The sequence below is a fragment of the Gorilla gorilla genome, chromosome 16 (genome assembly GCF_029281585.2).
Source record: "Gorilla gorilla gorilla isolate KB3781 chromosome 16, NHGRI_mGorGor1-v2.1_pri, whole genome shotgun sequence".
Taxonomy (NCBI): Eukaryota; Metazoa; Chordata; class Mammalia; order Primates; family Hominidae; genus Gorilla; species Gorilla gorilla.
This window is the reverse complement of record NC_073240.2, coordinates 84,091,430-84,119,066: the sequence shown is the minus strand read 5'-3', so window position 1 is coordinate 84,119,066 and position 27,637 is coordinate 84,091,430. Positions and strand designations below refer to the sequence as shown.

General features: G+C 44.3%; 1 protein-coding gene across 19 annotated transcripts in view; it reads left to right on the top strand.

Annotated features, from left to right (window-relative positions):
• Positions 1-27,637, top strand: part of CPEB1 (cytoplasmic polyadenylation element binding protein 1) — a 103,867-nt gene that overhangs the window by 69,049 nt on the left and 7,181 nt on the right. For 8 of the 19 annotated variants that reach the window (XM_055362827.2, XM_055362828.2, XM_055362817.2 and 5 more), the window contains 6 exons: positions 6,465-6,653; positions 20,034-20,260; positions 21,898-22,150; positions 24,029-24,142; positions 24,459-24,548; positions 25,399-25,535. In XM_055362827.2, the coding sequence (XP_055218802.1) occupies positions 6,465-6,653; positions 20,034-20,260; positions 21,898-22,150; positions 24,029-24,142; positions 24,459-24,548; positions 25,399-25,535 (1,010 nt within the window). Of the gene's footprint in view, positions 1-6,181; positions 6,654-20,033; positions 20,261-21,897; positions 22,151-24,028; positions 24,143-24,458; positions 24,564-25,398; positions 25,536-27,637 lie in introns of those variants that run through there. The other 11 variants (XM_055362823.2, XM_055362824.2, XM_055362815.2 and 8 more) reach the window with 4 other exon arrangements.

The following is a 27,637-nucleotide window of genomic DNA, read 5'->3' as shown; positions in this document are numbered from 1 at the left end:
GCTAATTTTTTGTATTTTTAGTAGAGACGGGGTTTCACCGTGTTAGCCAGGATGGTCTCGATCTCCTGACCTCGTGATCCACCTGCCTCGGCCTCCCAAAGTGCTGGGATTACAGGCGTGAGCCACCGTGCCTGGCCCAATGTAGCTTTATCAATGCTATATTTTTCAGATGAGGCTGAATGCAGTGGCTCACACCTGTAATCCCAGCACTTTGTGAGGCTGGGGCAGGCAGATCACTTGAGCTCAAGAGTCTGAGAACAGCCTGAGCAACATAGCAAGACCCTGTCTTTACAAAAATATACCCCCCCAAAAAATTAGCTAGGTATGGTGGCATGCACCTGTAGTCCCAGCTACTTGGGAGGCTGAGGTAGGAAAATCTCTTAAACCTGGAAGTCTAGTCTGCAGTGAATTGTGTTTATGCCACTGCATTCCCGCCTGACGGAGCAAGATTCTGTTTCTAAAAATCCATCTTAAAAAATAAAAACAGATTTGAGATTACTACTATGTCTGTCCTTCACTTAGACACACCTTAACTCAGTATACTTAAAAAATTGAGAAAACTTAAAATAGTTTTTGTGCAACATTTGTAGGAAATTAAAAAAATTTTTTTTAAGTTAGTTTAAAAATACACCTTTGCAGTCAGGCACAGCGGCTCACACATGTAATCCCAGCACTTTGAGAGCCTGAGGTGGGAGGATCCCTTGAGCCCAGGAGTTCGAGACCAGACTGGCCAACATAGTGAGACTCTGTCTCTACAAAACAATAAAAATAGTTGGACATAGTGGTGTGCCTATAGCCTCAGCTGCAAAAACAAAACAAAACACACCTTTGCCAACATGCTATTTAAAAATGATTTAATCTTACCATTTGCTTTAAGTATGTTTTGTCAAAGCCGTGGGCCTATAGATTTAACTTTATTTACAGAAAAAAATTTCTACTATAATACCTCATTTAATGGAGTCAGTTCTGTTTTTGGAGACAGGGTCTCACTCTGTCACCCAGGCTGGAGTGCAGTGGCATGATCTCAGCTCACTGCATCCTCCGCCTCCTAGGCTCAAGCGATCCTTCCACCTCAGCCACCCAAGTAGTTGTGACTACAGGTGTGCACCCACCATGCCCGGCTGATTATTTGTATTTTTATTACAGATGGGGTTTTGCCATGTTGCCCAGGCTGGTCTCAAACTCATTGGCTCAAACTATCCACCTGCATTGGCCTCACAAAGTGCTGGGACTACACGTATGAGCCACCACACCCAGCCTGGAGTCAGTTCTTATTGTCAAATCAATTAGTTCAGTCAGACTTTCATTTTTTCAGAAAAAGTCTGACTTTATTTTTTTCTCAACATTTTAGTAACATTTTCAAGCATACATAAAAGCTAAAAGAATTACAAAGTGAACACCTGTAATACCACCTAGATTGAACAGTGAACATCTTGTCATATTTGCCTTATCACATATCTTTAAATTGTAGACATTGCTACAGTTTACCCCAAAATCCTTCACCATGCATATCATTAACTAGTATTCAATACTATATTTGTTTATAACTTTTTTGAGGTAAAATTTATATGCAGTGAAGAGCACAAATTCTAAATGTGTCATTAGATCCATTGTGACTGATGTATCCTTACTCTCATCAAAATATACACACTGTTAGTATCACCTCAGCTACTTTCCTTGTACCCCTTCCTAATCTACCCGCCTACTTCCTGCCAGAGGCAACCACCTGATTTTTTTCACCATTTATTAGTTTTGTCTGCTCTAAAAATTCAAATAAGTGGAATTATATACATATGTAACTTATGTACGGCTTTTTCCACTCACCATAATTATCTTATTGTTGCCTGTATTATTCCTTTTTATTGCTGAATAATAGTATGGTATATGCATGTACTACATTTTGTTCTGTTGATTCTCACATGGACTGAATCCATGTTTGGGTGATTATGAATAAAGCTGCTATGACTATTCTTGCACAGGTGTTGTATTAGACATACACTTTTACTCCTCTTAGTTGAATTCCTAGGAGTAGAATTTCTGGGTCATAAGATAATATGTGTTAGTTGTGTAAGAAATGGGCAGACCATTTTTCAAAGTGGATGTACCTTTTCTCCCATTGAAAAGGAAGAAAATATATAAGCATTTTCATAAGTACAAGGTGGATGTACCATTTACGGTAATGAAGCTTTGATTGACAACATCAAATGTTGGCAAGATGTGGTACAGTGTTTTAAATTTTAGCCATGTAGTAGGTGTGCAGTAGTGTCTCACTGTGGTTTTAACTTGGATTTCTTTGACTAATGATGTTGAGCACTTTTTGAAGTTCTTATTGGCCATTTATATAATCCTTGTGAAGTGCTTTTCAGATTTTGTGCCTTTTAACAATTGAGATTTTGTTACTTTTCAGTTAAGATTTCTTTTACTGATTTGTCAGGTATGGTTGTGGGTATTTTCTCACATATTGTGGCTTGCGTAATTATTTTCTTAGTGGTATCTTGATGAGCAGAAGTTTTTCGTTGTGATAAGGTCAGCTTATCAACTTTCTCCATGATCATTGCTTTCTGTACTCTACATAAAGAAACCCTTGCTTCTATGCACTCCCTCTTCCCTACCAAGTTACAAAGATAGGTTCTTAGAGAGGCTTTGTAGTTTATACTTAGCTTTCACTTTTACGTCTCTGATATCTACTAAATTAATGTTTGTATATAGGTCAGAGTTTATTCCCTCCTCCCCATATGGTGTTCCAGCGCCATTTGTTAAAAAGTTTTTCCCCAATGAATTGCTTTAAGTCTGGTATATTGGGATTACACAGATGTGCAGATGGCCCCAGACTTAGGATGGTTCAACTTAGGTTTTTGACATGATGATGGTGTGAAAATGATATGCATTCAGTTGAAATTGTACTTTGAGTATCCATACGACCTTTCTGTTTTTATTTTCATTACAGTATTCAATAAATTACATGAGGTGTTCATCACTTTATTATAAAACAAGTTTTGTGTTAAATTATTTTGCCCTACTGTAGGCTAGTGTCAGTTTTCTGAGCACAGTTAAGGTATGCTAGGCTAAGCTATAATGTGCAGCAAATTAGATGTATTTAAATGCATTTTCCATTTATAATATTTTCAACTTACAATGGGTTTATCAGACCATAACCCCACTGTAGTTGAGGAACATCTGTATATTAATTTTGTGGGTATCACTTTTTAGCACTGTTGAGTTTTTGAGTCTTCCAGTACGTGAACATGGTTTATGATTTTTTTTTTTTTTTTTTTGAGACCGAGTCTAGCTCTGTTGCCCAGGCTGGAGTGCAGTGGCACGATCTCGGCTCACTGCAACCTCTCCCCTTCCCGGGCTCAAGCAATTCTCCTGCGTCAGCCTCCTAAGTAGCTGGGACTGCAGGCGTGTGCCACTGTGCCTGGCTAATGTTTTTTGTATTTTTAGTAGAGACAGGTTTTCACCACGTTGGCCAGACTGGTCTTGAACTCCTGATCTCAAGTGATCTGCCTGCCTCGGCCTCCCAAAGTGCTGGGATTACAGACTTGAGACACTGCACCTGGCCTCAAATATTTTCTTTAATCCTCAAAAAACACCTAAAAGATGGCTACTGTTGCATCTTTAAAGAAGAAAAGATGCTCAGAAAGACACAGTGGCAGACCTGGTGAGCAGAGCAAGGTCTGTCAGTCATCTAAAGCTGTTGATTTTTCCAGCCTGCCACACTAATGGTTTTAACAGGTATGGCCTGCATTGAGTTGGAGCTAGTGAAGAAATCCTACAATGGTAGTGAAAATCTTTATCTGGAAGAAACAACAGATTGAGGAATGTCTGGATAAAGGAGGAAGGTGAGGTCTGTGGTGGGGGTTGTATCGGTGAGGGTAGAGTTATACTGTGTGTAGAACTCCAAGCTCCTGGATGCATGTAGCCATTTGGTCTTAAATGGGTTTAACAGACCTGTTGCTCAGGCCTGCGGTCTTTCAGCTTGGGGTGGGAAGATTGTGTTAGTTGTACACATCAGTACTGTTCAAACTTTTGAGATGGGAACTACTTTGTCGCCCAGGCTGGAGTACAGTGGTGCAGTCATGGCTCTCACTGCTGCCTTGAACTCCTGGGCTCAAGCAATCTTCCCAAAGTTCTGGGATTATAGGCATGAGCCACCACACCCGACTGCTCAAACTTTTTTTGCATACATATATATTAACTGGGGATCTTGTTAATATGCAGATCTCAATTCTGTCGGTCTTGGGTGGGGCCTGAGACTCAGTATTTATAACAAGCTCCTGGTGATGCTCATATTGCTGGTCTGCCACACTGTATTTTGAGTAGCAAGAGCATAGTTGATTCTCTCCTCGTGAGGGATGGGGGTAATCATATGCACAGTCACCCTGATTTTAATGGGTAGAGAATGGCTGCTTCTAGACATAGATGCCCTCAGATTGGGGTATGAGGGGATTATATAGATATTTGACTTAGGGGGGAATAGATACTTAAATATGGATGTTTTTGAAGGAAGCATTGTGTTTTGGTAACTAATATGTATGGGTGAAGTCTAAAGTATATCCTTAGCTTGAGGGAAGGGTGAACATAGAGAAGCAGGAGGGGAGTAGTCAGGGGTAGGGGCAGCACCAGTATGGGTGATTTTTGCTAGGCCTTTGCCATGATGAACAAGGCTTTGACAAACACAGATAGGGAGCAAGCAGAATATCTACAGCCAGCATGAATAACGTGGATGGATGACACAGCAGCAAAGCTTTAAAAAAAAAATCTCCAAAGGAAGGAGACTGATAATTTTCCCTTCTAGGCTATGCCTGAGTGCCTGTGGACACAGGGCGTACTGCAGGAAGTTCTGAACAGCTATTTCTGTGGCAGCATTATTCTCTCGACCCTGCCATGGGAGGTCCCAGGTGGGCATGCTTCCCGTATCTGCTTGCTTCTCCTTGCAACAGGGGAGAACAAGCAGGTGGAGTGCTACCAGCTGAGTCCAGGTTTGAGCAGCCTGCCTGGTGAGTCTGGGCCTGTTGCCCTACTCTCCTTTATGAGGAAGAAGCCCAGTGACCCTGGGCTCATGTTGGAAAAAGACCGCTGTGGGAGGAGATGGCAAAGAGGAAATGGCGGAAGCTCCGGAAGCTGAATTTTCTTAGTCTTTGTTGCTGGAGCTGTGAGTGGCCACAGAAATAAAGCATTGGTCTCGTGCAGCACCTCTGAGAGAGGGCCTGGGTGTTAGAGGCATCAGTGGCCCTCACGGCTGCCCTGTATCATGCTCAGGGCTCCTGGAAGGGCAAGAGAAGCAATATTGACAGAGCTAGGTGATTAAGTTTCAGAGTTTGGTGTTTCTAATAGGGCATAATGATACTTCAGAGACTGTTTCTCTTGGTTTGTCAGATGCTGCTTTGAGAGTGTTTCCTCAGCCTGTGCCTACAGTTGCAGGAGGGAGGGGAGGAGCTGAGCCGCTATATCTGTTCATGACTAATACCCATCTTGTTGGGATGAGGGAACCTGGGCACAGGGATTATCCTAGTCAGGGCAGGTCTCACACTGGCATGTGGGTTGTGGGCCATGTCCTTTGAGGTGTACCTGGAACAGCCCAGTGACTCTCCCCCACTCTGCCAAAGCTTACCCCCTTTCTCTGTGATAAGCTGCTGTAGACAAGCCTGGAACACCAGGTGTTGTTCCCCAGGGTCCAAGTGTACAGTAGTTTTCTGAAGGTTATCTTGTTCCTCAGTGGTAAACACTGCTGTGTCAGGGTGCTGCTCAGGGGCCACTTGGAGCACAGATTTTTGCTAGCAGGACTGTGAAGCTTTGCATTGGGCTGCAAAGCCAGGGCTTGAGCCAGCAGCTGGAGAGAGTCCAGGACTAGAGTGTTTTTGGGTTTGGGGGTGGAGAGCAGGGGGAGGGAAAGGGAGGGGCAGGAGGGCAGAGCCACATGAGCAGGCATTCGGCTGCTTTGGCTCTGCTGTCGGCGGAGAGGACTTCAGTCGTGCGTGAGGGCTGCTTGGCCACCATTGCTGGAGACCGGAGGGCGCTGCCTTGCAACCCAGACTTACCGGCACTGCACCGGGACTATTCCAAGTAGCTGTTGTGCTGTCTTTCCCTGGGAGGCAAGTCTCCTCCCTGTCGTCCCCTCCTGCTCCTCCCCCGTTCTGTGAGGGATGATGCCGCTCTCTATTGCACGGCTCAGCCGGCTGATGTCACTGGCAGCGGGAAGCATCAGCAGCCTGATCACATGCTGGCCCAGTCTGTAATGCAGACGGGATAGGGGTGTGTGTGTGAGGGGAGGGGGCCTGTATGGCAATTGCTCTTGCCCCAGCGCCCCCAAAAGTGCAGAGGCAGTGGCTGCAGCATCCAGCCAGCTTGGATGTCTGGCCTGTGAGCCTGGGGAAACTATTATTAATAATATTTACTGTTGATAATATTGGGGAAAACAGCCCTTAACTCTGAGGTTTCTGCTGTGCTCCTGTCCAAAGCAGACTTCCAGGACTCTGAAGAAACAGTTACAAGCAGGATGCTTTTCCCAACCTCTGCGCAGGAATCTTCCCGTGGCCTCCCAGATGCAAATGACTTGTGCCTTGGCCTGCAGTCCCTCAGTCTGACAGGCTGGGACCGACCCTGGAGCACCCAGGACTCAGATTCCTCAGCCCAGAGCAGCACACACTCGGGTGAGTGCCAGAGAATGAGTTGGCTGGGGTAAGGGGATGCATGGGGGTGGTGAACGAAGATATCCACAGCAACAGTTGTTCTGTTCCCCTTTGCATCACTGCCCACCATACACACATACAACATGGAGCTGTTTTGCAAGAGATGGAAATGCAAGCTGTGAGTGTGGCAGGACAGATGGCTCCGTGTAAAGGCAGGCATGGCTCTTCCACTTACCCTGATAAATTCCCTGGAGTTGTTAGTCTGCACCTGGAGTGGCCCTGAGGAGGGTCCCCAAGGTGGTGGCCTTGTGCAGAAAAGATCCAGCTAACCCCCTGGTGCCCAGGCCTGTCTTGGAGATGATGAAGCAAAACACTTTTAGGTGGGGGAGGGGAGTTAAGGGGTTGATTACTGGATGACCAGAATTACTCAGTGGTTTTAAAAACCAGGGAGTTATATGAAGAGTTAGTGGTCTCTGAATCATGGCAAGGGAAGGATTTTAACCTCAGATGAGGCTGGATAATGCACTGAGATATTTGGAATTGACTTAACATAGGGTTCAGAGCATTGATCCTGGAAAGGGGTAGGCAGGGTGAGTGGGGTGGGGTAACTCCCAGCTATAGAATCTTTTTTTTTTTTTTCCCTTTGTGTTGAGAGTGACCAGCTGGATAAAAGAAGAGCCACTCCTCTTTAGGATCCCTTGTCTTCTTGGTAGGGTTCAGTGGGGACAAACTAAAGGGACTTCTTGGCAGCCCCCCCTTAAATTGCTTCTGCTTATACTTTCTGTTACCTGTTTATTTCCCTCTTGTGGTACAAGGAGGAGGGTTGCCCAAATACAAGTCTTGGAGTATTCAGGAAGAAATGTGAACTTAAACACTATGGGTATACTTACAAGCTACATATTTTGCTTTATGTAAATTATAATAAAGAGGTATTGGCAGCAGATACTCTAGGAAAATGAAAAGGTGGTAAGGGGCAGTGGGCCGGGGGGGAGGGGGTGGTACAGCCATTCGCTGTTGGTACTGACAGTGGGAAACACCAAGCCTGCTGTCCTTCCCTTCCCTCCCTGGTCCAGGAACTGGCAGCCATGGCAGCTAGGTACTGTCTTGTTGATTTCTGTGGCCTCCACCCTGTTTGGCGCAGGTCTTTTTTTAGAATGCTTTGCAGAGCCTGGGCCCGTTGTGTCTGTTAGGCATTTTAATGCCCAGTTGTTTTGGTAAAACCCCATTTAGGAGAGGGGTATTGAAATTGTTTTATGTGGATGTGGATGGGGAGAGCTTTACCTTAAGTAACTATCTCTGGGTTAAGATAGGGTTTCTTGAAGTACTGGCCTTCTGCTGACTCAGGTTTTTCCAGAAAGGTCAGCAACTACCCTGTTCCCCTGGGCAAGGAAGTATGGTGTCACTGTTTGGTATTCTATGCCTGGAGACCACGGTACTTTGTTTTATGTGTTCTTGAAGCCAACCTTGGGGGCCTATGAAGCCAGCCTCCCCTGTCCTCACTTCCACCGTATCTGAGCAAAAGATAGAAGAACTCACACAGGAGATGGGCACCTGTCTGTGGGCGATCAGTGTTTGACCAAGGCACTGTCTTTCACTGGCATCAGGTTGAAGTATAGCCCTTCTTTGGCTCTCATTCTCTAAGCTACAATGCTCTTTCTGAAATACATTATAACATTGGGCCCATAGAAATGCAGGTGTGCCCCACTGGGGGCTTGGAGAGCTTGGTCTGAAAGTTACTATGAAATTCAGCTATTAAAAGTAGCTTGGATCTAGTCATAATATCCACAGCTTCTCCACCACCTGAAAGGCCTGTGCTTGTAGCTGTTTGTCTCTGAAATAGAAATGGTTTTTCTTTTCCACTTTCCATCCCAAGCACTTTAGTGATAAATATTACATGATTTTGTGGACCAGGGAGGGACTGCAGCCTGAGCCTCAGAATTCATAAGGACCAGAACCAGAGTTGCCCCAGCAGTATGATCTGGCTGTGTAGGCAGGTTAGTGTGGGTATGTTTTCCTTTCTGAGGGTTGAGGACACACCCATCCCTAATCGTCATGTTGCCTTTGGTTTTGGAGCTGTGGTGACAGCCATTGCTCTTCTTTCCCTGGGCTCTGGGCCTTCTTGGAAAGCCCACATGAGGGTACTACCTCCTGGAGTAGGATGCAGCCCTCCCACCAGCCAGCTGCAGTGCCAGATCGTGCACCCTCACCAGCAATGCGGGAACATGCAGCCCACATTCCAGTGCCTACACTGCCTTTCTGTCTGAAAACCAGCTAGCTCAGTTGCTTCAGTGAGGGAGGAGGCTTTCAACAGCTCTGGGCATTTTCGGAGTTATCCTTGCAGATACCCTGTTACACTGTTGTCTCTGTGTAGAGACCAAGATGCAAGCTTATTCCTTGAGCTCTGCTTGGTGATATATTGCCCAAGGCAGCTATGGCATCACATCTGACCATCTTCTACCACTCTTAAGTAATGAGCAAGGTTGGAGATAGTAGGGCTGTTGGCTAAATTCATCTGGCAAACATCGAGCATTCGTTGTGTGCAGCACTGGAAGTAGAACATTGATTAAGATAAAATTGTTACCTTTAAGAATCTCCGTGGCTATCAAAGGAAAACAAATGAGGAGGTATACCGAGTGCTGCATCTGCTGTGATAGGGGCTTTCATTTTTTCCCCTAAGGATTTTCTTCATTGTAACAACCTTTCATTGGATTCTTAGCCTGAGGCTGGTACATGGATACCATTCTCCAGGGGCCAGAGTATTTCTGCTATCTAGATTTCCTTGGCCTCAGAGTCCTGCAAGAAGACCCTGGGATAGAGTCTGTTTTTGAGAATTGTACCTGCAAGGCCTGCATGGGCTTGGATGTAACACTTTGTGGGGTACTTCTCTTCTAGACGGTGCCTACCCTGAGGCACCACCCCTTGATGGGGAGGAAGACTTTTGGGGCAAGATGAGTGTTATAAGTGCGTTTTTCTCATACCCCAGTGCTACCCTTTCTCATTTCCAGGGCTACCCTTGTCCTGCTTGCAATGTCTTAAGATCCGTAATGGAACAGAAGGGCTGTGGAAACTGTCCTCAGTATCCTGGAATGGGGCATGGAGTGACTAATAACCACCATTTATCGACTGCTTTTTGTGCTAAGTACATCACATGATTTTAATGCTTGTGCAGATGAGGAAATAGGCTCATGGAGGTTACAAAGTGCCCAAAGTGACACAACTACTGGAAGACTCAGAATTCTAACCCAGGTCTCTGGTTACAAAACTCATATGCTTCCTGTTACACCTGTGGTCCTGTTAGCAGAACTCTAACATATTGGGTGAGAAAAAGTAACCATATACTACTCTAGGGGCTATTCAGCTAGAGGTGATGTGCTCCCTTGATGAGATCTCTGAAGGTGAGGGCATATGGTAGACAGTTCCAGCCCCATCTTGATCCCTGAGTCTCAGCTTATCAGCTGTACCACCCGCTGGATTTGTCTTCCTGCCTTCCCCCTTGCGACTCTTTTGTGTGCAGCATTATGCAGCAGAAGAGTGAGGTGACTGAGACTACTGTGGGGGACCTGGAAACAAGGACTCTCTTAATGATGCCTTGTACAGAAGCCCAGTGGGCAGACCAGATGTGCAGTCTAAGGATGCCAGAGGGCATGTCTGTTTTTTCCCACTCCCCTTTAGAAGTCTCTTGAGGACTAACCTGTTCACACTCTGGTTTTCTTTTCTTTTTTTTCTTTTTTTTTTTTGAGATGGAGTCTCACTCTGTCGACCAAGCTGGAGTACAGTGGTGCGATCTTGGCTCACTGCAACCTCTGCCTGCCGGGTTCAAACAATCCTCTGCCTCAGCCTCCTGAGTAGCTGGGATTAGAGGTGCCCACCACCACGCCGAGCTAATTTTTTTTTTTTTTTAAGTAGAGATGGGGTTTCACCATCTTGGCCAGGCGGGTCTTGAACTCCTGACCTTGTGATCCACCCGCCTCGGACTCCCAAAATGCTGGGATTACAGATGTGAGCCACCGTGCCTGGCCCACACTCTGGTTTTCTACCCTAACTGCTAATCAGTGAATGGAATGTTCCCTGTGCTGTGTCACTTGCAGGCTCCCCATTGATCTGCAGGCTAGATCAGCCTAAGATGAGTGGGGAGTCTTAAGCAATTTTCATCTGAAGCTTCTTCCAAACAATCATTCTGAGGCGACATTCAGAACGGGATTAGGTCTCTCTTATGTGGAACATGGACTTCCTCGGCCCAACCAAGGTCTCTTGTAAATCTTCCTCAACTCCCAGTTCTCCACTACTGTATTCCCAGCAGTACAACAGTGCTTGGCTAATGGCTGTCTAATACATATTTTTTGAATGAATGATGAGTGCTGAGCCACTGTGTTTATCCTGGGTGTTTTTTAACTGCAGAGTTCAGACAAGGTCTCTCCCATTCTTCTGCCTCCTGCTTGTGTTGATTTAGCTGGATGGACAGATTCTTCAAAGATCAGTATCTTGGGCCCTGTAGCTTCTAGGGGACGGTGATGTACTTATACAAAGTTTTCATCATACAGTGGAGCATGAGCTGTATTGTGGAGTCAAGTAGTCTATTTGGGAAAGCTTTCAGTGCAGAGAGGAGGGAGAACCTGGGAAGCAGTGTGGCCAGGGAGGCCTCCTAGGTGAGAAAGAAGTTGAGGTGGTTAGTGACACGGGCAGGATGTGTGCTGACCTTACAAGGGACATGAATATGTCTTTTCTACAGGTAATGGAACTTGCCTGATGATCAAGACTGGGAGTTATACTGGAGAGAAGGGCTGTGTGTGTCACTAACTTGAACTTGTGGGATCCACAGTCGGGGGGAAGTCCACACTCTGATTACTGCCACAGTAGAGATATGGTATAGAGTTGCAGATTTGGGGTCACAGGCAGAGTGGTCTGTTTTCATACATGGAATGAATGCTACTCTCCCCCCTTCCTATTCCTTCAGAGAGATCCTGAGTAAGCAACCTAGAACCAAGGATGGTGATAGGGAAGAAGGGTTCCAGGTATACGGCCTTATATCACAGGCTAGAAGTAATGGCTCCTGGTCTGGATTTTCCCCATTAGATTTTTTTCCCCATTAGACTATTCCCATTAGATAACAAATATCTGACCATCATGTCTTGGGGCTAGTCTGTCCTTCAGCTAAGCTCAAGCTTAGATGGTCTTATAATGCAGGCATTCAGTGCCAGGCTCTTGTTGCCATTGCTAATGCTGCCATCACACTCCAGGTGCCTTTGTACTCTTGGGGAAGGCTTCCGAAAATTTGAACAGTGACTCAGCTGTAAAACCAACAGGAGCTGGCATAGAAGGGTGAAAGTAGAGAAAATTAACAATCAGTCTAAAAATATTACTGCTGATTTGGTCTCTTATACCCTCTGAGGTAGCATTAATGAACTGGAACCCTCTGCCAGGTCCTCTTCTCCCCATGACTTCCCTGAGAGATGTCTGTAGCTGATTTCCTGCCAGCATGTGAATGGGGATGGATACGTCTGTTCTAGGAAGAGCACAATGTCTTACCCATTTTTAGAAGATAGGAATTTGCTGGACACTTGGACACCAGAGCTGGAGGCACTTGGTAAACCTCAGACTTTCCATGATCCCTTGTGTTCTGGAGGCCAGGAAAGAACAGAGCAAAGAGGTCAAGGCCTTGGCCATTATTGGAGATTGACTCTAGGACTTCTCACCACCCCTCCCCCTCCTCTAATCCATCTAGGTTAATACTTGACATTTGGAATTATGAAGTTGTGTGCCCCATGATGGGGAGTGGACTTTGAGATGAGACACTGGCCTGCATTATAAGGGACCTGTCATTTCCACTGGATTTTAGTTTGTGTGGCTTAAAGAGAATGCCTTTCCAGTTAGGTATGCTCGTGGCTTTGAATATAAATGGGAACAGTCTAACGCTAGCTATTTTGCTCCTTTCCTTCTAATTCCCAGCTGGTGGAAATCGGTGCTGCGTACTCAGCAACCTTACATAGGGCAGGTATGGTCTCATGAGCTGGGAGCAAGACAGGTTTTCTTTCTTGAAATGAGGTCCCCCCACTTCCCTTTGTCTTTGCTGCTTTGCTGCTTTCTTTCCATTGTCTTTGCTGCTTTCCTTCCTTTGATCTGTAGACACTCAGAGAACTGCCTGGCCAGACCCTATAGAGGTACAATTAGGTCACTCTAGGGCATCTGACCATGGGTGGCAGTTTCCACAAAATTCACTTGTTCTGTGGGTTGAAGGAAATATCAAACCAGCTGGCAAGTTCTAGGCCTCTTGTCTTCTTGGTATCTTCTAGTCAAATTTACAGTATATCCCTTCTGATTTAATATTTGCAGGAAACTGATGCATGGAGATGCTGACATCCTACGTGTTAATTCTGGGGCACCCTGATCCTATTCTCTAGGATGGCATTGCCCCTTTCTGAGCCATCAATCCAAGTCCTTTCCCGTTTTTCTATGTGGTTGGTATATAATTCAGTGAGACACTCTTTCTTGCTCCTGTACTTGAATGTAGGAGTGTATTGCAGTGGCCCTGAAGATCCCAGTAGAGTCTGGAGAGGGTTGATTAGGACAGAGTGATTTCCACTCTGCCCCTCCTCAAGCAGAGGAGCTTTCTTCAACCTTTTTCTCTTTGAAGAAATTGAGACTCAGGGAAGAAGTATTGTCGCAGATGTGATGCGGTGAGTCACTGGTTTTTAAACCTCTGTTTTGGTGATGGGCTGGGTAGGGTTGAGTTAAGGTTTATTCCCCTAAATCTGTATTACACTCTAAGTCAACACTGTGTCCTTAGGCCGGGCGCAGTGGCTCACGCCTGTAATTCCAGCCCTTTGGGAGGCTGAGGTGGGCGGATCACAAGGTCAGGAGATTGAGACCATCCTGGCTAACACGGTGAAACCCCGTCTCTGCTAAAAACACACACACACACAAAATTAGCCGGGTGTGGTGGCAGGTGCCTGTAGTCCCAGCTACTCGGGAGGCTGAGGCAGGAGAATGGCATGAACTCGGGAGGCAGAGCTTGCAGTGAGCTGAGATCATGCCACCGCACTCCAGCCTGGGCAACAGAGCGAGACTCCATCTCAAAAAAAAACAAAACAAAAAAACAAAAAAAACCATTGTGTCCTTAAATTGAATATCCTTGATAGAAAAGGGTAGGGCCTCAGCGTACTGGCTCTATGGAATACGTACTCTCTGTCTTTCAGTAGAATTCAGCAGTCATTGTTCACCTGCTTTTTGCCAGATGTTGAGCTAATTGCTATTGGAGTAGGGTGGTAAAGATGGGTCTTGGTATGCTTAGTTGAGAAGGCGCAACTTTTTACACATGTGGGCCTGCAAATACCTATGCAGATTTTTTTGAGACTTTAAAAAGCATGTTTAAAAGAAGATTATTTCTTCTAATAGAGACTCCAAAAGCACTCAATTACTATCTTATCCTCTGGGATCCTAGTTCCTATTACTTGTGCTTGATTTCCCTCTGCTGATTAGATAAGTTACCTTGAAAGAGGCAAAGAAAGCCAAATGGGAATTGACTTGTTTGCCTTCCTGTCATTAAAAAAAAAAAGGAAATAATTTCAAATTTATAGAAGTTATACAAATAAAATTATACAAAGAATATTTGTAATCCTTTTTATCCAGAACCTCCTATTGTTCGTGTTCATTTTACCCCATTTGCTTTATCATTTGCACATTCTCTCTCCATGTATCAATACATAATTGTTTTCTGAATCATTGAGAGGAGAGATAATTGGCCCAGGCACGGAGGCTCACACCTGTGATCTGAGTACTTTGGGAGGCTGAGGCAGGAGGATTGCTTGACTCCAGGAGTTCGAGACCAGCCTGGGCAACATAGTGAGATCCTGCCTCTACAAAAAAAAAAAAAAAAAAAAAATTAGTCAGACATGGTGGCATGCCGCTAGCTACTTTGGAGGCTGAGGTGGGAGGTTGAGACTGCAGTGAGCTGTAATTGTGCACCTGCGCTCTAGCCTGGGTTACAGAGGGAGACCCTTGCTCAAAAAAAAAAAAAAAAAAAAAAAAAAAAAAAAAAAAGAATAGAGATGATCTTACATACATTCATATGTAACAAAACAGTTAACTTTAGTCAATTTAAAGTTGATAACACTACTTTGATTAAACTGTCATTCATATTCCAGTTTTGTCAAGTGACCCAGTAATGTCCTTAAATCCTTAATAACATTTTTCTCTTTCTGCTCTAAGTAGGCCCTTGCTCCTTTTGGTTTTGCTCAGTATGAGCTTACAAAGTCCCTTGGGTTGTCTTGAATGTTTTTCACAGTGATCAGCTTGTTCTAGGCATCACTTTTCCTGAAACTATGATAATCCTTACCATTCTTTTTTTATATTCTTATTTGTTCATGGTTACTGTGTCTGTCTTGCCTCTCTGTGTTGTCCTCCACTCCCACCCAGTGTTTTCAGAGAGAAGGAACTGTTAAGTAAATGTCCTATATAGCCATGTTGATTTCTTTATCTGATGCCTTTTTTTTCTCTTAAGTATTTACCATTTTAGTGTGAGAACTGTATTTAAATTATAACCTCCAGTCTTCTTTTTTTTGAGACAGGATTTTGCCCTGTTGCGCAGTCTGGAGTGCAGTGGCACGATCATGGCCCACTGCAGCCTCAACCTCCTAGGCTCAAGTGATCCTCCTGCCTCAGCCTCCTGAGTAACTGGGACTATCAGTGCATGCCATAATGCCTGGCTGATTTATTTTTTTTAGAGACAGGACTTGCTATGTTGTCCAGGGTGGTCTTCAACTCCTGGTCTCAAGCAGTCCTCCTGCCTCAGTCCCCCAAGGTGCTGGTATTACAGGCGTGAACCACTGCACTTGGCCATAACCTCCAGTCTTTAAGTCAGAGGAAATAATTATATATGAAAGATGTTTGGGTATGATAAGGCAATTGATTAGGAATTTGAAGTAGCAAGCCTCGGATTTGTATGGATCAGTGCTTCTAAAACTTAATGTGTATACACATCTCCTGGGTATCTTTTAAAAATGCAGATTCTGATTCAGGTCTGGGGTGGGACCCAAAATGCATTTTTAATGAGTTCCTGTAGTGGCAAGGCCCTAGATAGATTTAAGACCCAAATACTCTAGGTCCTAAAGCAGGGACTTCTGGTAGGGAAGATCAGTAGTCTGTAGTTGATGGTCTTACAGGATTCAGACAAAGGAAAAGTGCTGAGGAATGTGAAGACAGACAGATGTGAAGTCCTAAAGATTAAAAAAAAAAAAAAAAGTAGCTAGTGAATGGTACTTGGAGTGGGAAAGAATCCAGTCTCTGTCACTCATTAGCTGTTACTTTTACAAACTGACTGCCCCAAGTCTTGGTTTCCATTTGTTAAGATGCAGTAGTAACAGCCACTTCTTAGGATTTGGTGAAGACTGTTTACCTAAAGTGCTTCTAACACAGTGTTTGGCATGTGCTAGACGTTCATTAAGTTGTTAGAAGCTTAACTGAACCTGGTCCAGATTGCGGAACAGATGAATGACCATGAACTGTGAGCATTTAACGAAGTAGAGTTCGTTCGTGACCAACGTGGGTTTTCATGCCATTTTCTACTTAGACAGGTTTATTGCCAGATTAGAGGATCACTACAGAGATAATTCCTAGCTTTGTACAGGAATTTGACAAAGCCTCAAGATACCTTTGTAGGCACAGTAGAGAACTTTCAAGTTAGCGGAGGTAGATGGGTTTGTGGCTGGTGAAACAGGTGTACCAACACAATAGTGAATACAAATGATGTGAATGAGGAAAGGGGTCTGTAGTGCTTACCATGTTACTTTTTTGACTCTTTCCAAAATACCTTTTAAAAAAAACCTTGGGTGAGGACAGTTACCAGAGCCCATACTTGCCATCTTTGGTGTTTTCAGACACAAGCCTTTGGGGCAGCGTCCCGTCTTGAGTATTTTTTCTGGCGTTATGCTTTATGCTGTTTCTCCCTTTACAACTCTCAGAGCTCTCTGCTGTGCCACTTGAAACTCCCCTTTTCCAGGGTTAACAAACTGGCTTTCTTCTTTTTACTGGTGAATGCTCCCCCCATCTTCTGCTTTAGCTGAAGACTTTTCCTTTAAGATGCTGCTATGCCAGGTAGAGCCTACTCATTGTCCCAGGTCTCTGAAAATCTCATTGTTTAACTCCAGGCCCAGTTATCACCATCGGTCTTTTTAGTGTCCACATGAATGACTTATCTAATATTTCAAACTCACATTCTAAGTCAGCCACCTCTACCATAATCTGGACCTTGCCATCCTCAGAGCTCTTAATCTTCAGTGTCCCACCTCTTCGTGTTTATATTGTCTGCCACCCTCATTCCTCTTATAGCTATCAGCCTATTGAAATCACTGGTTTTCCATTTATTTGCTCCTAATCTGTTGACTTTGTTCTGTCTTTAGCCTATAACCCACGACCCATTCTTCGTTTCCTTTGTTGCTGTTATCATCAATTCTGTTGTCACATTTATTCCTTCATACCCCCTTGGGGGAACAAAATCATAGCTCAGTATGGCTCCAGTGTCCATCCAGGTATCTGAGCTCTGCTGGAGAAAATCCTTTAAGTCCAACTTAGTTTTCCTCTTTGCTGGACACTGGTTCCTACTGGTACTTTTCCTTAGTTTCCCTGGTCAGCCTTCTTTGCTATCCACACAACAGCTCTGCAGATCCCCTTTTCCGTGTCTGTCAGTTACCCTTAAGATAAAATCAAGCTGGGTGCAGTGGCTCATGCCTGTAATCCTAGGACTTTGTGAGGCTGAGGTAAGAGGATTGCTTGAGCTCAGGAGTTCGAGACCAGCCTGGGCAACATAGATGCTACCTCTACTAAAAATTTTTTTTAAATCAGCCAGATGTGGTAGATATCACATGCCTGTAGTCCCAGCTGTTCTAGAGGCTGAGGTGGGAAGATCGCTTGAGCCCAGGAAGATTGAGGTTGAAGTGAGCCACTGCACTCCAGCCTGGGCAACAGAACTAGGCCCTGTCTCAAAAAAAAAAAAACAAATGACAATAAGATAAAAACTATTTAACCTAGTTGTCAGGGTTCTTTGTGATTTGAATTGTTACCTCACTGTTCATCACCCTAACTTGTTTTTGTGAAATGTGGAAAAGGATGAGGCCCTCCAGGGCATTGGTACCACTTTTAAGACCAATGCATGTGATCTGTTGATGTTTCACAGTGCCTCTTTGCCAGGCTTTGTAGCATTAGGGTGGAACCTTGAATAAAATCTTCACATATTCTGCCTTCTCAGGGCATGGACTCTACAGGCTTTGATTTTGGATTTCTATCAGGTAGGAGTTTCTCAAGGAACTTTTTTTTTTTTCAGAGTCTTGCTCTATCGCCCAGGCTGGAGTGTAGTGGTGCAATCTCGGCTCACTGCAACCTCTGCCTCCTGGGTTCAAGCAATTCTTGTGTCTCAGCTTCTCGAGTAGCTGGGATTACAGGCGTGCACTTTCACGCCTGGCAAATTTTTGTATTTTCAGTAGAGACGGGGTTTCGCCATGTTAGGCAGGCTGGTTTCAAACTCCTGACCTCAGGTGATCTACCTGTCTCAACCTCCCAAAGTGATGGGATTACAGGCATGAGCCACCACACCCGACCAAAGGATTATTTGAGAAGTTTGTCAGGGATTATTTCTGATGGTTATCAATCCAAGCATTTTGAGACACTTAGTTTTAGCATACAGTTAAATGTTAGAGCTTTGAAAACTGCTTCAAAAGGCAATTTCAAAGTTAGGAATGTTTCCTTGAAAAACAAAATGCTAAACTAACTCCTTGCTGGATGTGCTGTGGCTCCACCCCACCCACATCCCACAACATACATACATATTAGACTGGCTAGATATAAAAAGATTGACCAAACCAGGTGTTGGCCAGGTTGTAGAGGGACTGAAACTCTCATCACTGCCGGTGGGAATGTAAAATGGTATATAGTTCCATCTACTTGGAAAACAGTATTATGACAGTCTCTTTAAAAATTAAAGCTATTTTTACTACAAAATAATAACTAGATAAATAGATATATCTACAGTTTCCCCTGTGTTAAATGTTAAGGATACACCTACCATGTCTTATCCAAAAGGGGAGGTCATATACCTAAAGGAGCGTGGGCTGGTCTGGTCCCATATTAACAGATGTTTGGGATCTTGTGTGTATGTTCCATCAATGGCATGTGTGTCTGGTACCCTGAAAGCATGCATTGATTTTGATTTCAGTCTTGAGAGGTTTATTCCTGCTTCTTGGGACTCCAGCTCCAGACAAGCATTCAAACTGACTTAGAGGCCTGGGAGGAAACCAGCTCTGGGTGACCTGTGTTTCATTTCATTGCTAGTCAGGGCTGAAGTGGGGCCAATCACAGCCAGTTATTCAGCACTTACACATTATTTTGGTTTTACCTCAGCCATTTTGAGGTGAATGTTCTCATTCTTCAGATGAAAAAAAAAAAAACTTCAAATTAAGGCTTCTTTCCTAGATTTAGCACACCCATAGCTCCATGGCAAAGCCCTCTTATTCCTTATTCTCATAGATAGAGGGTGTGCTTTGCTTAGGTTCCCCAAGGCCAAGTGTGGAAAACGTTGCTCTTTTTTTGTTTCATATTTAAATATTTATTGTGTGCTGGGTGCTACTGTGCTGAGCTCTTTCCATCTGGTATCTAATTATTGAGCTGTCCTAACAATGTTATGAAATAGTTGATACTCCACCCTAAATGCCAGTGAGAAAACAGAGGGTCAGAGAAGCTAAGTGAGCTTCCCAGAGCTCACAGACATATACAAGAGGTGTCAGACACAGGGTTTCATCCCAAGTTTAAGTCAAAGAATGGGCTTAACCATGTCATTCTGCTTCCATCCTAAACATTTCAAGTTCAGGGGTACATTGAAGAGAATCTGTATATGCTAGAAGTTTGCATAAGTGAACCTCTCACATGAGGTGGTATGCTTATGCTATACCAGATTTCTGGGGTGTGGCCTGAAATTCTATATTATAGCATTAGAAAGGTGGGAATTCTTCTAATAAACAAATCGTCAGGCAGTAAAGATGAAGTATGGTTTGGGATTTCTAACTGTGCTGTAGGTGTATCCAGACATTAATAGCAGCTGTGACCAGGGTCCCCAGTGACAGTTTCCCAAGTGCTGGCATTGACCTTTTAAGCCTGGTTAGCAGAACCCAGCAGTTTTGCTGCTATTGTAACAGCAGGAACTCTGGTCTTCAGTCAGCTTGTAACTTCCTCTAACAGGGCCCTTGTGGCCAGGTCTCAGAGCTGGATATATATCTGTTCATTATATTGTGTTTTGCTGGCATGCTTTTAGTTGTCTTGCCTTTGGTATCACTTGTTGGGTGGCTGTAGGAGAAGAAAGAGGCTGTTGGCTGCAAAGAAAACTAAGAGGTCATGAGGTTTCCTTTTTTGTCCTCCTAGTACTGAGCATGCTCCATAACCCACTGGGAAATGTCCTAGGAAAACCCCCCTTGAGCTTCCTGCCTCTGGATCCCCTTGGGTCTGACTTGGTGGACAAGTTTCCAGCACCCTCAGTTAGAGGATCACGCCTGGACACCCGGCCCATCCTGGACTCTCGATCTAGCAGCCCCTCTGACTCAGACACCAGTGGCTTCAGCTCTGGATCAGATCATCTCTCAGATTTGATTGTATGTAACTCATTTGGGAAAGGGGAGTTGTGGGTGGAGTTGCCTGTGTGTGTCCAAGGGGAAGGAGGGTACAATATCTGTGGGATGCCTGTCCCCTGGAATGCAGGCTGGGAGATGGGATGAGGGGAGGAGCGGAGATCATTGTGGACATTTGTAGAGTTCTCATCCTTAACAGGATAGAGGATGCTTTGAAGACCCATTGAGCAATACATTGCAGGACCTGAGCTCAGGACTCTCATTTTACTAGCTACTCCAAGAGTACTGGAAAACACTTAATTTCAAAAGTAAATGTGAGGGCCCTGGCAGTGTTCTGTTTCTTTACCTACATGGGGTGCTTTCTTTAGCCCTTAAATGGTGTCATTTATGTACTTTGATGTATGATATCTCACAATTAAGTAATAACGTAAAAAATTTTTAAGTAGTAATTAGCAGAGATAGGATTTTAATTCAGATCTGACTGTAGCTCCTGTATTTTTTCCACTGACCCATGTCAGCTTTCAATTCATGCCATGATGAATCTATGAAACATTGCCTCAGTTAATTTTTGCATTTCACGTTCCTTATGTACAGCCATGTATTATGCTTGTGGTCTTCATGCTAAGTGGAGTTGGCAAATGAATTAGAATAGGTAGGGGATATTATAGATAGAGTAGTACAGATAATATAGATAGGGGATAGTAGAAGTAAATACAGGTGGGATTGGCAGTGAGAAATTACCCCAAAATAGGAATACAGTTTCAGATGCCTTATAAGCATTTTTGTTGCCAAATCTCCCGAGCTGAATGTGCAGTGAATAGAATTACTTATTTTACCACCTTCTTCTCTTCCCCATACCCAGGACTGGCAACTTTGGTTGTGATCGCCTGTCAGCCTGTCCTAGAATATGGAAGTTGGCGATGGTGTTCTCACTGACCATTGGTTTTATCTGTTAAGGCTGCATTTCTAAAAGGGCAGTCACATGCGGGTCTCTTTGCTTCTCTGGGCTGCAGTTACCTCTTCTGTAAAATGGGGTCAGATACAGTGCTGGTAGTTCTGTCTATATTACTTAGATTGGACTCAGTCTTGGAAATTTATCTCATGACTGATTAATATTTGGGGATTTTAAAATATTCTGTCAGCGAGTTATTTTGATAATGTATCATTTCACACACGTAAATTAGAATTTAAAGGTTTGACACAGCTTATGGTGTTCTGATACATTTATGATACAATGCAGAGCTCTCATAGATAGCATTTTTGGCATTCGGCTTTCTAGGAATCTGACCAAAGAAAACACAAAATATGAAGAAGCTACATCTTAATTTTTATTTATGGTTCTGAAAACTCGGAAAGTATATATATAACAGGAAGAGTATGGGTCAGTGGGATGTACCTTGTTCCCTAAATAGAATATGATAAATGCATTTTAAATGGTTATAAAGACTGGCAATATGGAAAAGTTGAATGAGGAGAGAAGGAGCATTTGTTTAAATTATAGTATAACTAGAACTAATCAAAATTGCTCAGGAAGAAAGTCTAAAAGAATATATATCAAATGCTAAATGTCTATTGGATGTTTTTAATAATTTCTATAATGTGATTATTACTTTATAACAAAACTATCCTTTAAAACCCTGTCTTCCTTTTTCCTCCCCTAGTCAAGCCTTCGCATTTCTCCACCTCTGCCCTTCCTGTCTCTGACAGCGGGTGGTCCCAGAGACCCTTTAAAGATGGGGGTAGGGTCTCGGATGGACCAAGAGCAAGCTGCTCTTGCTGCAGTCACTCCCTCCCCAACCAGTGCTTCAAAGAGATGGCCAGGAGCTTCCGTATGGCCATCCTGGGACCTCCTCGAAGCTCCCAAAGACCCCTTCAGCATAGAGAGAGAGGCCAGGCTGCACCGACAAGCTGCAGGTGAGTGTGCCTTGAGCATGTGTGAGGCCTGAGGCCTCATTTTGGGAGCAGAGAGGAAGTGACCTTAGTTCACACACTTGTGAACTGTCTAGAGGAGACTTGGTTGCATGGTGAAGTCTCCAGATCTGCAAAGAATTATCTTTCTATGGAGTAAATACTAATGGGAACAAACTCAGGAACTTCTTGAGGCTGAGTGGAGAGGAAAGAGGCAGGTTATCTGGCACATGCATGTGCCACAGCACAAGGAGCTGGCTCCGTCTCTCACTTGTGCCGTTCCGTGGAGACTGGCTGTGTGCTGCTCTTGCTTTTACTTTTTCCACGGGTGGATGTCCTCAAGAGAAACTCTGGAAGGGATGTCCAGAATTTTGTCTACCCTCCCCACATTCTAATTCAAAGACCATCAGACACAACTCATGCTGGAGCTTTCTTCCCTGAGGCTTTCTGATCGGTATACTCAGGGATGCACTTGGGAAGGAGGGGTCCATTTGTCAACCTCTAAGGTAAGGAATGTCACCAGATGTCCTGGTATCTTAGGAATCCTTAAGGTTCTGACATTTAAATTTAATCTTAGGCTGGCCTGGGTGGCTCAGCACTTAAGCAGAGACAGCAGGATGGCTTGAGACGAGGAGTTGCCCAGCCTGGGAAACATAGCAAGACCCCATCTCTATATATTTTAAAAGGTTTAAAAAATAAATTATCCTAAATATGTATTAAATATGTTTTTCATCTTTGTCTAGTACTGCTTCAGGGAGATATTCATTAACCACTGGCTCTTCAGAGGTCCTGAATTTGATGACTAAGTTAGTGTTAGTTTCTGCATTCCATTTGTTTCCATAGGCTTCAGTGTGTCCGTTTGCTCACAGAGTTGGGCTGGATCTCATTCTCCTCTGATAGTGCTGTGCCCTGTTCACCTAATGATTTTGGCAACCCATCTTTGTACTTTTTCTGGTGCCATTGTTTTCCTGTGAAATGACATTACCATGCTTTTGGATGAGACCATTATATTCTGTTTTTGTCGTAAAAGATTGCTGACATTGCCCAGTTTCTTGCTGTAGCAACACGTTGGGCCTATTCCTTTTAGGAAATATCCTTCCACATCTTTGTCCTGAATGAAAATGATAGTTCCTTTCATTGGCTGTCTGCCTCTTTGCTGAAAGAGGAGGGTAAAATAAATGGGCAAGAACTAGCTAGTCCTCACTAAGGTCAGTCTCTGATTTGGAAAGGTACAAACAGTGGGGACAGGATTGAAGACTGATTCATTACGTTACCATGTTGGCATCAAGGAAGGCCCATTGTCTATTTGGGTGCTATAAAGATGAGTCTGGCTTGGAACAGTTGTGACATTCTTGTCTTACTGGGTTGCCAGTGCTGGTTTTTATTGGCAGTGTCCTAACTTCTGTGATTCATGAGTTCAGAGCCAAGACAAGGAAACAGAATAGAATGTTTCTCATTTGAACATTGGGGAGAAGGCCCATTTGTACCAGTAAGCCTGCAAGATGTTGTATTGCTCTGTTTATTTTCAAGTAATTATGAATTAGTACTGTAGGCAATAACAGGATAAAACTGCTTTGTGGTTAGCATATTAGTTGAATGTTTGAAAATAACATGGGGTATAAATTTTTACCCTACACATCTGGTTTGGTATTCCTTTCAATTTTAGTGGGGACAGAATTAGCAAAGTAGGATTATCATACTTGACTGAGTGGATTGGTGAGACATAGATTTCTTGCTTTTCAGAATAATCATGGATATTCTCTCAGGCATCTGGGCAAGGATTGTGGCCAGTCAGGTTCTTACTGGACAAGTTCACCCCAGGGAAGAGTGTGGCTTTGTTGATTCTCTAACCTCCCCTGTTTATCTCTTTGCCATCTACCAAAGCTGTGAATGAAGCCACCTGTACCTGGAGTGGCCAGCTTCCTCCCCGGAACTATAAGAACCCCATCTACTCTTGCAAGGTGTTTCTAGGAGGTGTTCCTTGGGATATTACAGAAGGTGAGCTGTCTCTAAGACCTGCTTTAAGAGTTGAAGGGTGGGGCATGTCTTTCAGGAGCATGAAACTTGGAATTGAGGCCAGGGGCTGAATGCCCTGCCTGAGCTCAGGGTATTACATGAGTGTCTGAGGGGAGAGGTGCATTTCATAGACCCCCATAGTGCTCCTATGTCAGGAGCTTACACCGGAGATTAGCATTCATTTCTGAGTTGTCAGTGGGGATGAGCCAGGGAGGAGAATGCTGGTGATTCTGTGTTTGTGTCTTTACTGGGAAAGATGGTTCCTCAGCTTCTGCCATTCTTTTCTGTCTCTTTGCAGCTGGATTAGTTAACACCTTCCGTGTTTTTGGCTCTTTGAGTGTGGAGTGGCCTGGTAAGGATGGCAAGCATCCCCGGTGTCCTCCCAAAGGTAATATGCCTAAAGGTAATAAAGACATGGTAGGAGCTTTTTTTTCCCTTCCCTAGTACATAACTGCACCTAGGGGTGCTGGGATGTCACAGCTGCATGTTGGTAACATGGTGGGCACTCCAGAGCACAGACCTGCCATCTGTCAGCACTTTCTCTTCAACCTAACATGTCCCTCTGTTTCTTCTGAGCTAATGTTCCATCTGTCCAGACTTACACAGCAGTGGGAGTTGCCTCTGAAACCCCTTCCTTGTACACTTCTCTCTAAACCTGAACCCAAGCAGCACCTTTCCTCTCAAAATAAGGTGTTTGAAAAGCTTTCCCTTGCCTGCCTGTCCTGCCCAGTTACGTTGTTGCCTGACCTAATTCTGAAGTCCCTTTGGAGTTGGCAGGAATGAGGACCAAGCATCTGATTCCTCACTGGTCTGAAATGAGATCCCTTCCCTGTAGAAAGGAGCAGGTGCTATTTTCACCCTGCCCCATCTTCATTGAACTGAACTAATGGTTTAAGTAGGCGTTTAAAGCAATACCTGCCATCCTTCCTGCCCCCAGGAAAGCCTGGCTCTGCTGACCTGAACATGCTCTGTGTTCTTGCATAGAGAGCTGTGGTAATGGTGGGATCCTCTGTCTCAGCTTGCCAGTCCTTTCCTTCACCAGGGTGGGAGGGAGGCCCACAACCCAGGGCATCTGCATAGCAAATGCTTCCACTCAACAAGACTTTTCAGGAGTAAAACAAAAATGTATCTTATACACAAGACCTTCTTTCTTGGAAGAAACGCCCTGCTGCAAAGCCAAGGCTGAGGAGTGGCCACCTAAGGGATATTAATGCGATTTTTCCTCTCATTGGGAATAGGGTATGTGTATCTGGTCTTCGAACTAGAGAAGTCTGTCCGATCCTTGCTTCAGGCTTGCTCTCATGACCCGCTGAGCCCAGATGGCCTGAGTGAATATTATTTCAAGATGTCCAGCCGAAGGATGCGCTGCAAGGAGGTGAGTTAGCGTGATGTCCTTTCTGGATCGAGGTTCTTGGAATATTGAGGCACTGGATTTTCTTGTGGTAGGTGGATAGGCAGGCTGCAGGCAAGGAGTATTCCTGCTGAGGCAAGAAGGCTTATCTTGTCCCACAATAAAATAGCAGTATCCTCTCAATTACATTAAAAAAAAAAAAAAGCAACCTTTGGGACTTAATGGGGTGTGTGCATGCACACATGCGCATGCCTGCCCATGGTAATCAAACTGTCTGCCCGTCTTTATTCTGCTCTTCTTTCTTGTAGCCAACACTTTGGTTTCAAACCTCTTGTCTTAGAAATGAAATTGAGAACAGCAAACTTCTCTACTTGGACTTAACTGATAAACCTACAGCTGTTTTTCCCTGGTCCTGCCCTTCCTGTGCCTTGTGACCTCCCAGTCTGTGGGGGTGAATTCCTCTTTAACCCACACCCACCTGTGGGTCACTTCTTCATTCTTATTCAGGGCTTTATTTAGTTTTGTGGGTTTTCCCCATAAGATTCTCTCTTCCTATGCTTTTTCTAATATCAGCCTTATGTATCCTTGGCAGCATGGGTCTCTAACGAGTTTATCTCACCTGGGGATCTCATTGCACATTCTTGGGCCTTATCCCAGACTTACTGAATCACTCTGGGTGGAATTTAGGAATCTCCAACTGAATAAAGATCCCCAGGTGGTTCTAGTGGGTAGTGTTTGAGAACCACTTGTCAAAGCAAGTTTTGAGCTCAGGAATCAGTGCGGTGGTAAAATCGGATTTGAGAGCACACAACTTTTGTGACATTGGACTAGATATTTAATATCTCTGAAACTTTGTTTCCTCTTCTCTTCTATAAGATGGGAAACTAAAATGCCTATTTTAGTAAAAAAAGATCAGTGGTTGCCAGGGGTTTAGCAGGAAGGGATGAAGAGACATAGCACAGAGGATTTTTAGGGCAGTGAAACTATTCTGTATATGATGGATACATGTCATTATACTTTGGTCCAAACCCATAGAAGGTAAAACAAACACCAGGAGTGAACTCTGATGCAAACCATGGACTTTGGGTGGTGATGATGGGTCAGTATAAAAAAATGTTCCACTCTCATGCGGGATCCTGATAGTGGGGAAGTCACACAAGTGTGGGGGCAGAGAGTATTTGGAGAATCCCTGTACTTTCTGCTCAGATTTACTGTGAACCTTAAAGCTTCTCTAAAAAAATCTATAGGGTAAGAGGAGAAATGCCTATTTTATTGGGATGGTCACGTTAGATTTAAAATAAATCCATGTAACAAAGCTGGTTCTTGTTCTGCGTTAGTGAGAGGGCAGGCTCATCCTCTGGCTGCCCACAGTGACCCACAGCTTCCCTACCTTCTCTGCTTCTTTACTCTCTGGAGCTTGTGTAGTCTTCCCACCTTAGTATGTTCTAGGACTTAATTAACATGCTCCTTTTTCCTCCCCTCCTGCTTTCACAACCAGAGATGGCCATATGCATATCACAGAGCCCTTCCCCTTCCTCAGTGCCCCTGTAGACACCATCCTGTCTCCCATTCCCTCCTCATCACCTTACAGGGATTTAATCTTTCTTTGATTCACTGGCTATAGGCTGATGCAGTTCTCCTTCCTCTCTACTTTTCTTTTTCCTTTGTGTTCCTCTCCCCGCCAGCACCAATATAGCCAATATAGCCAATCTTTGACTCCCTTCTTCTTTTCTAGTTCAGATAAATGACTCACTTTGTGGCTTCTCTCACCTTTAGACCCAGATTCACCTTTCTAGCCTCATGTCCTACCTGAGCCTCACCTTCCTGTGGGATCCTTCTTTGGGATGTCCTGTAATCCCAAACTCTTTTGTGGGCAAAATTGGCTTTTTCATCTTCCAGTGAAATTGGCTCCCCTCTTGTAACTTCTGCCAGGTCCTCTCATCCCAAGACCGTGTAGGCCCAGCACCTACCAGGCCTGATTCTTCCTTGCTTGCCCATCCTGCTTATGCTGTCTGAGTACTGCAGACTCTTCTGTTGAAGAATCTCTTTGGTCTTGGCCTGTTCTCTGCTCGTTGCCACCAGCCTTATCCAAGTCTTAATCACCTGTCCTTTGAAACTACTGTTTT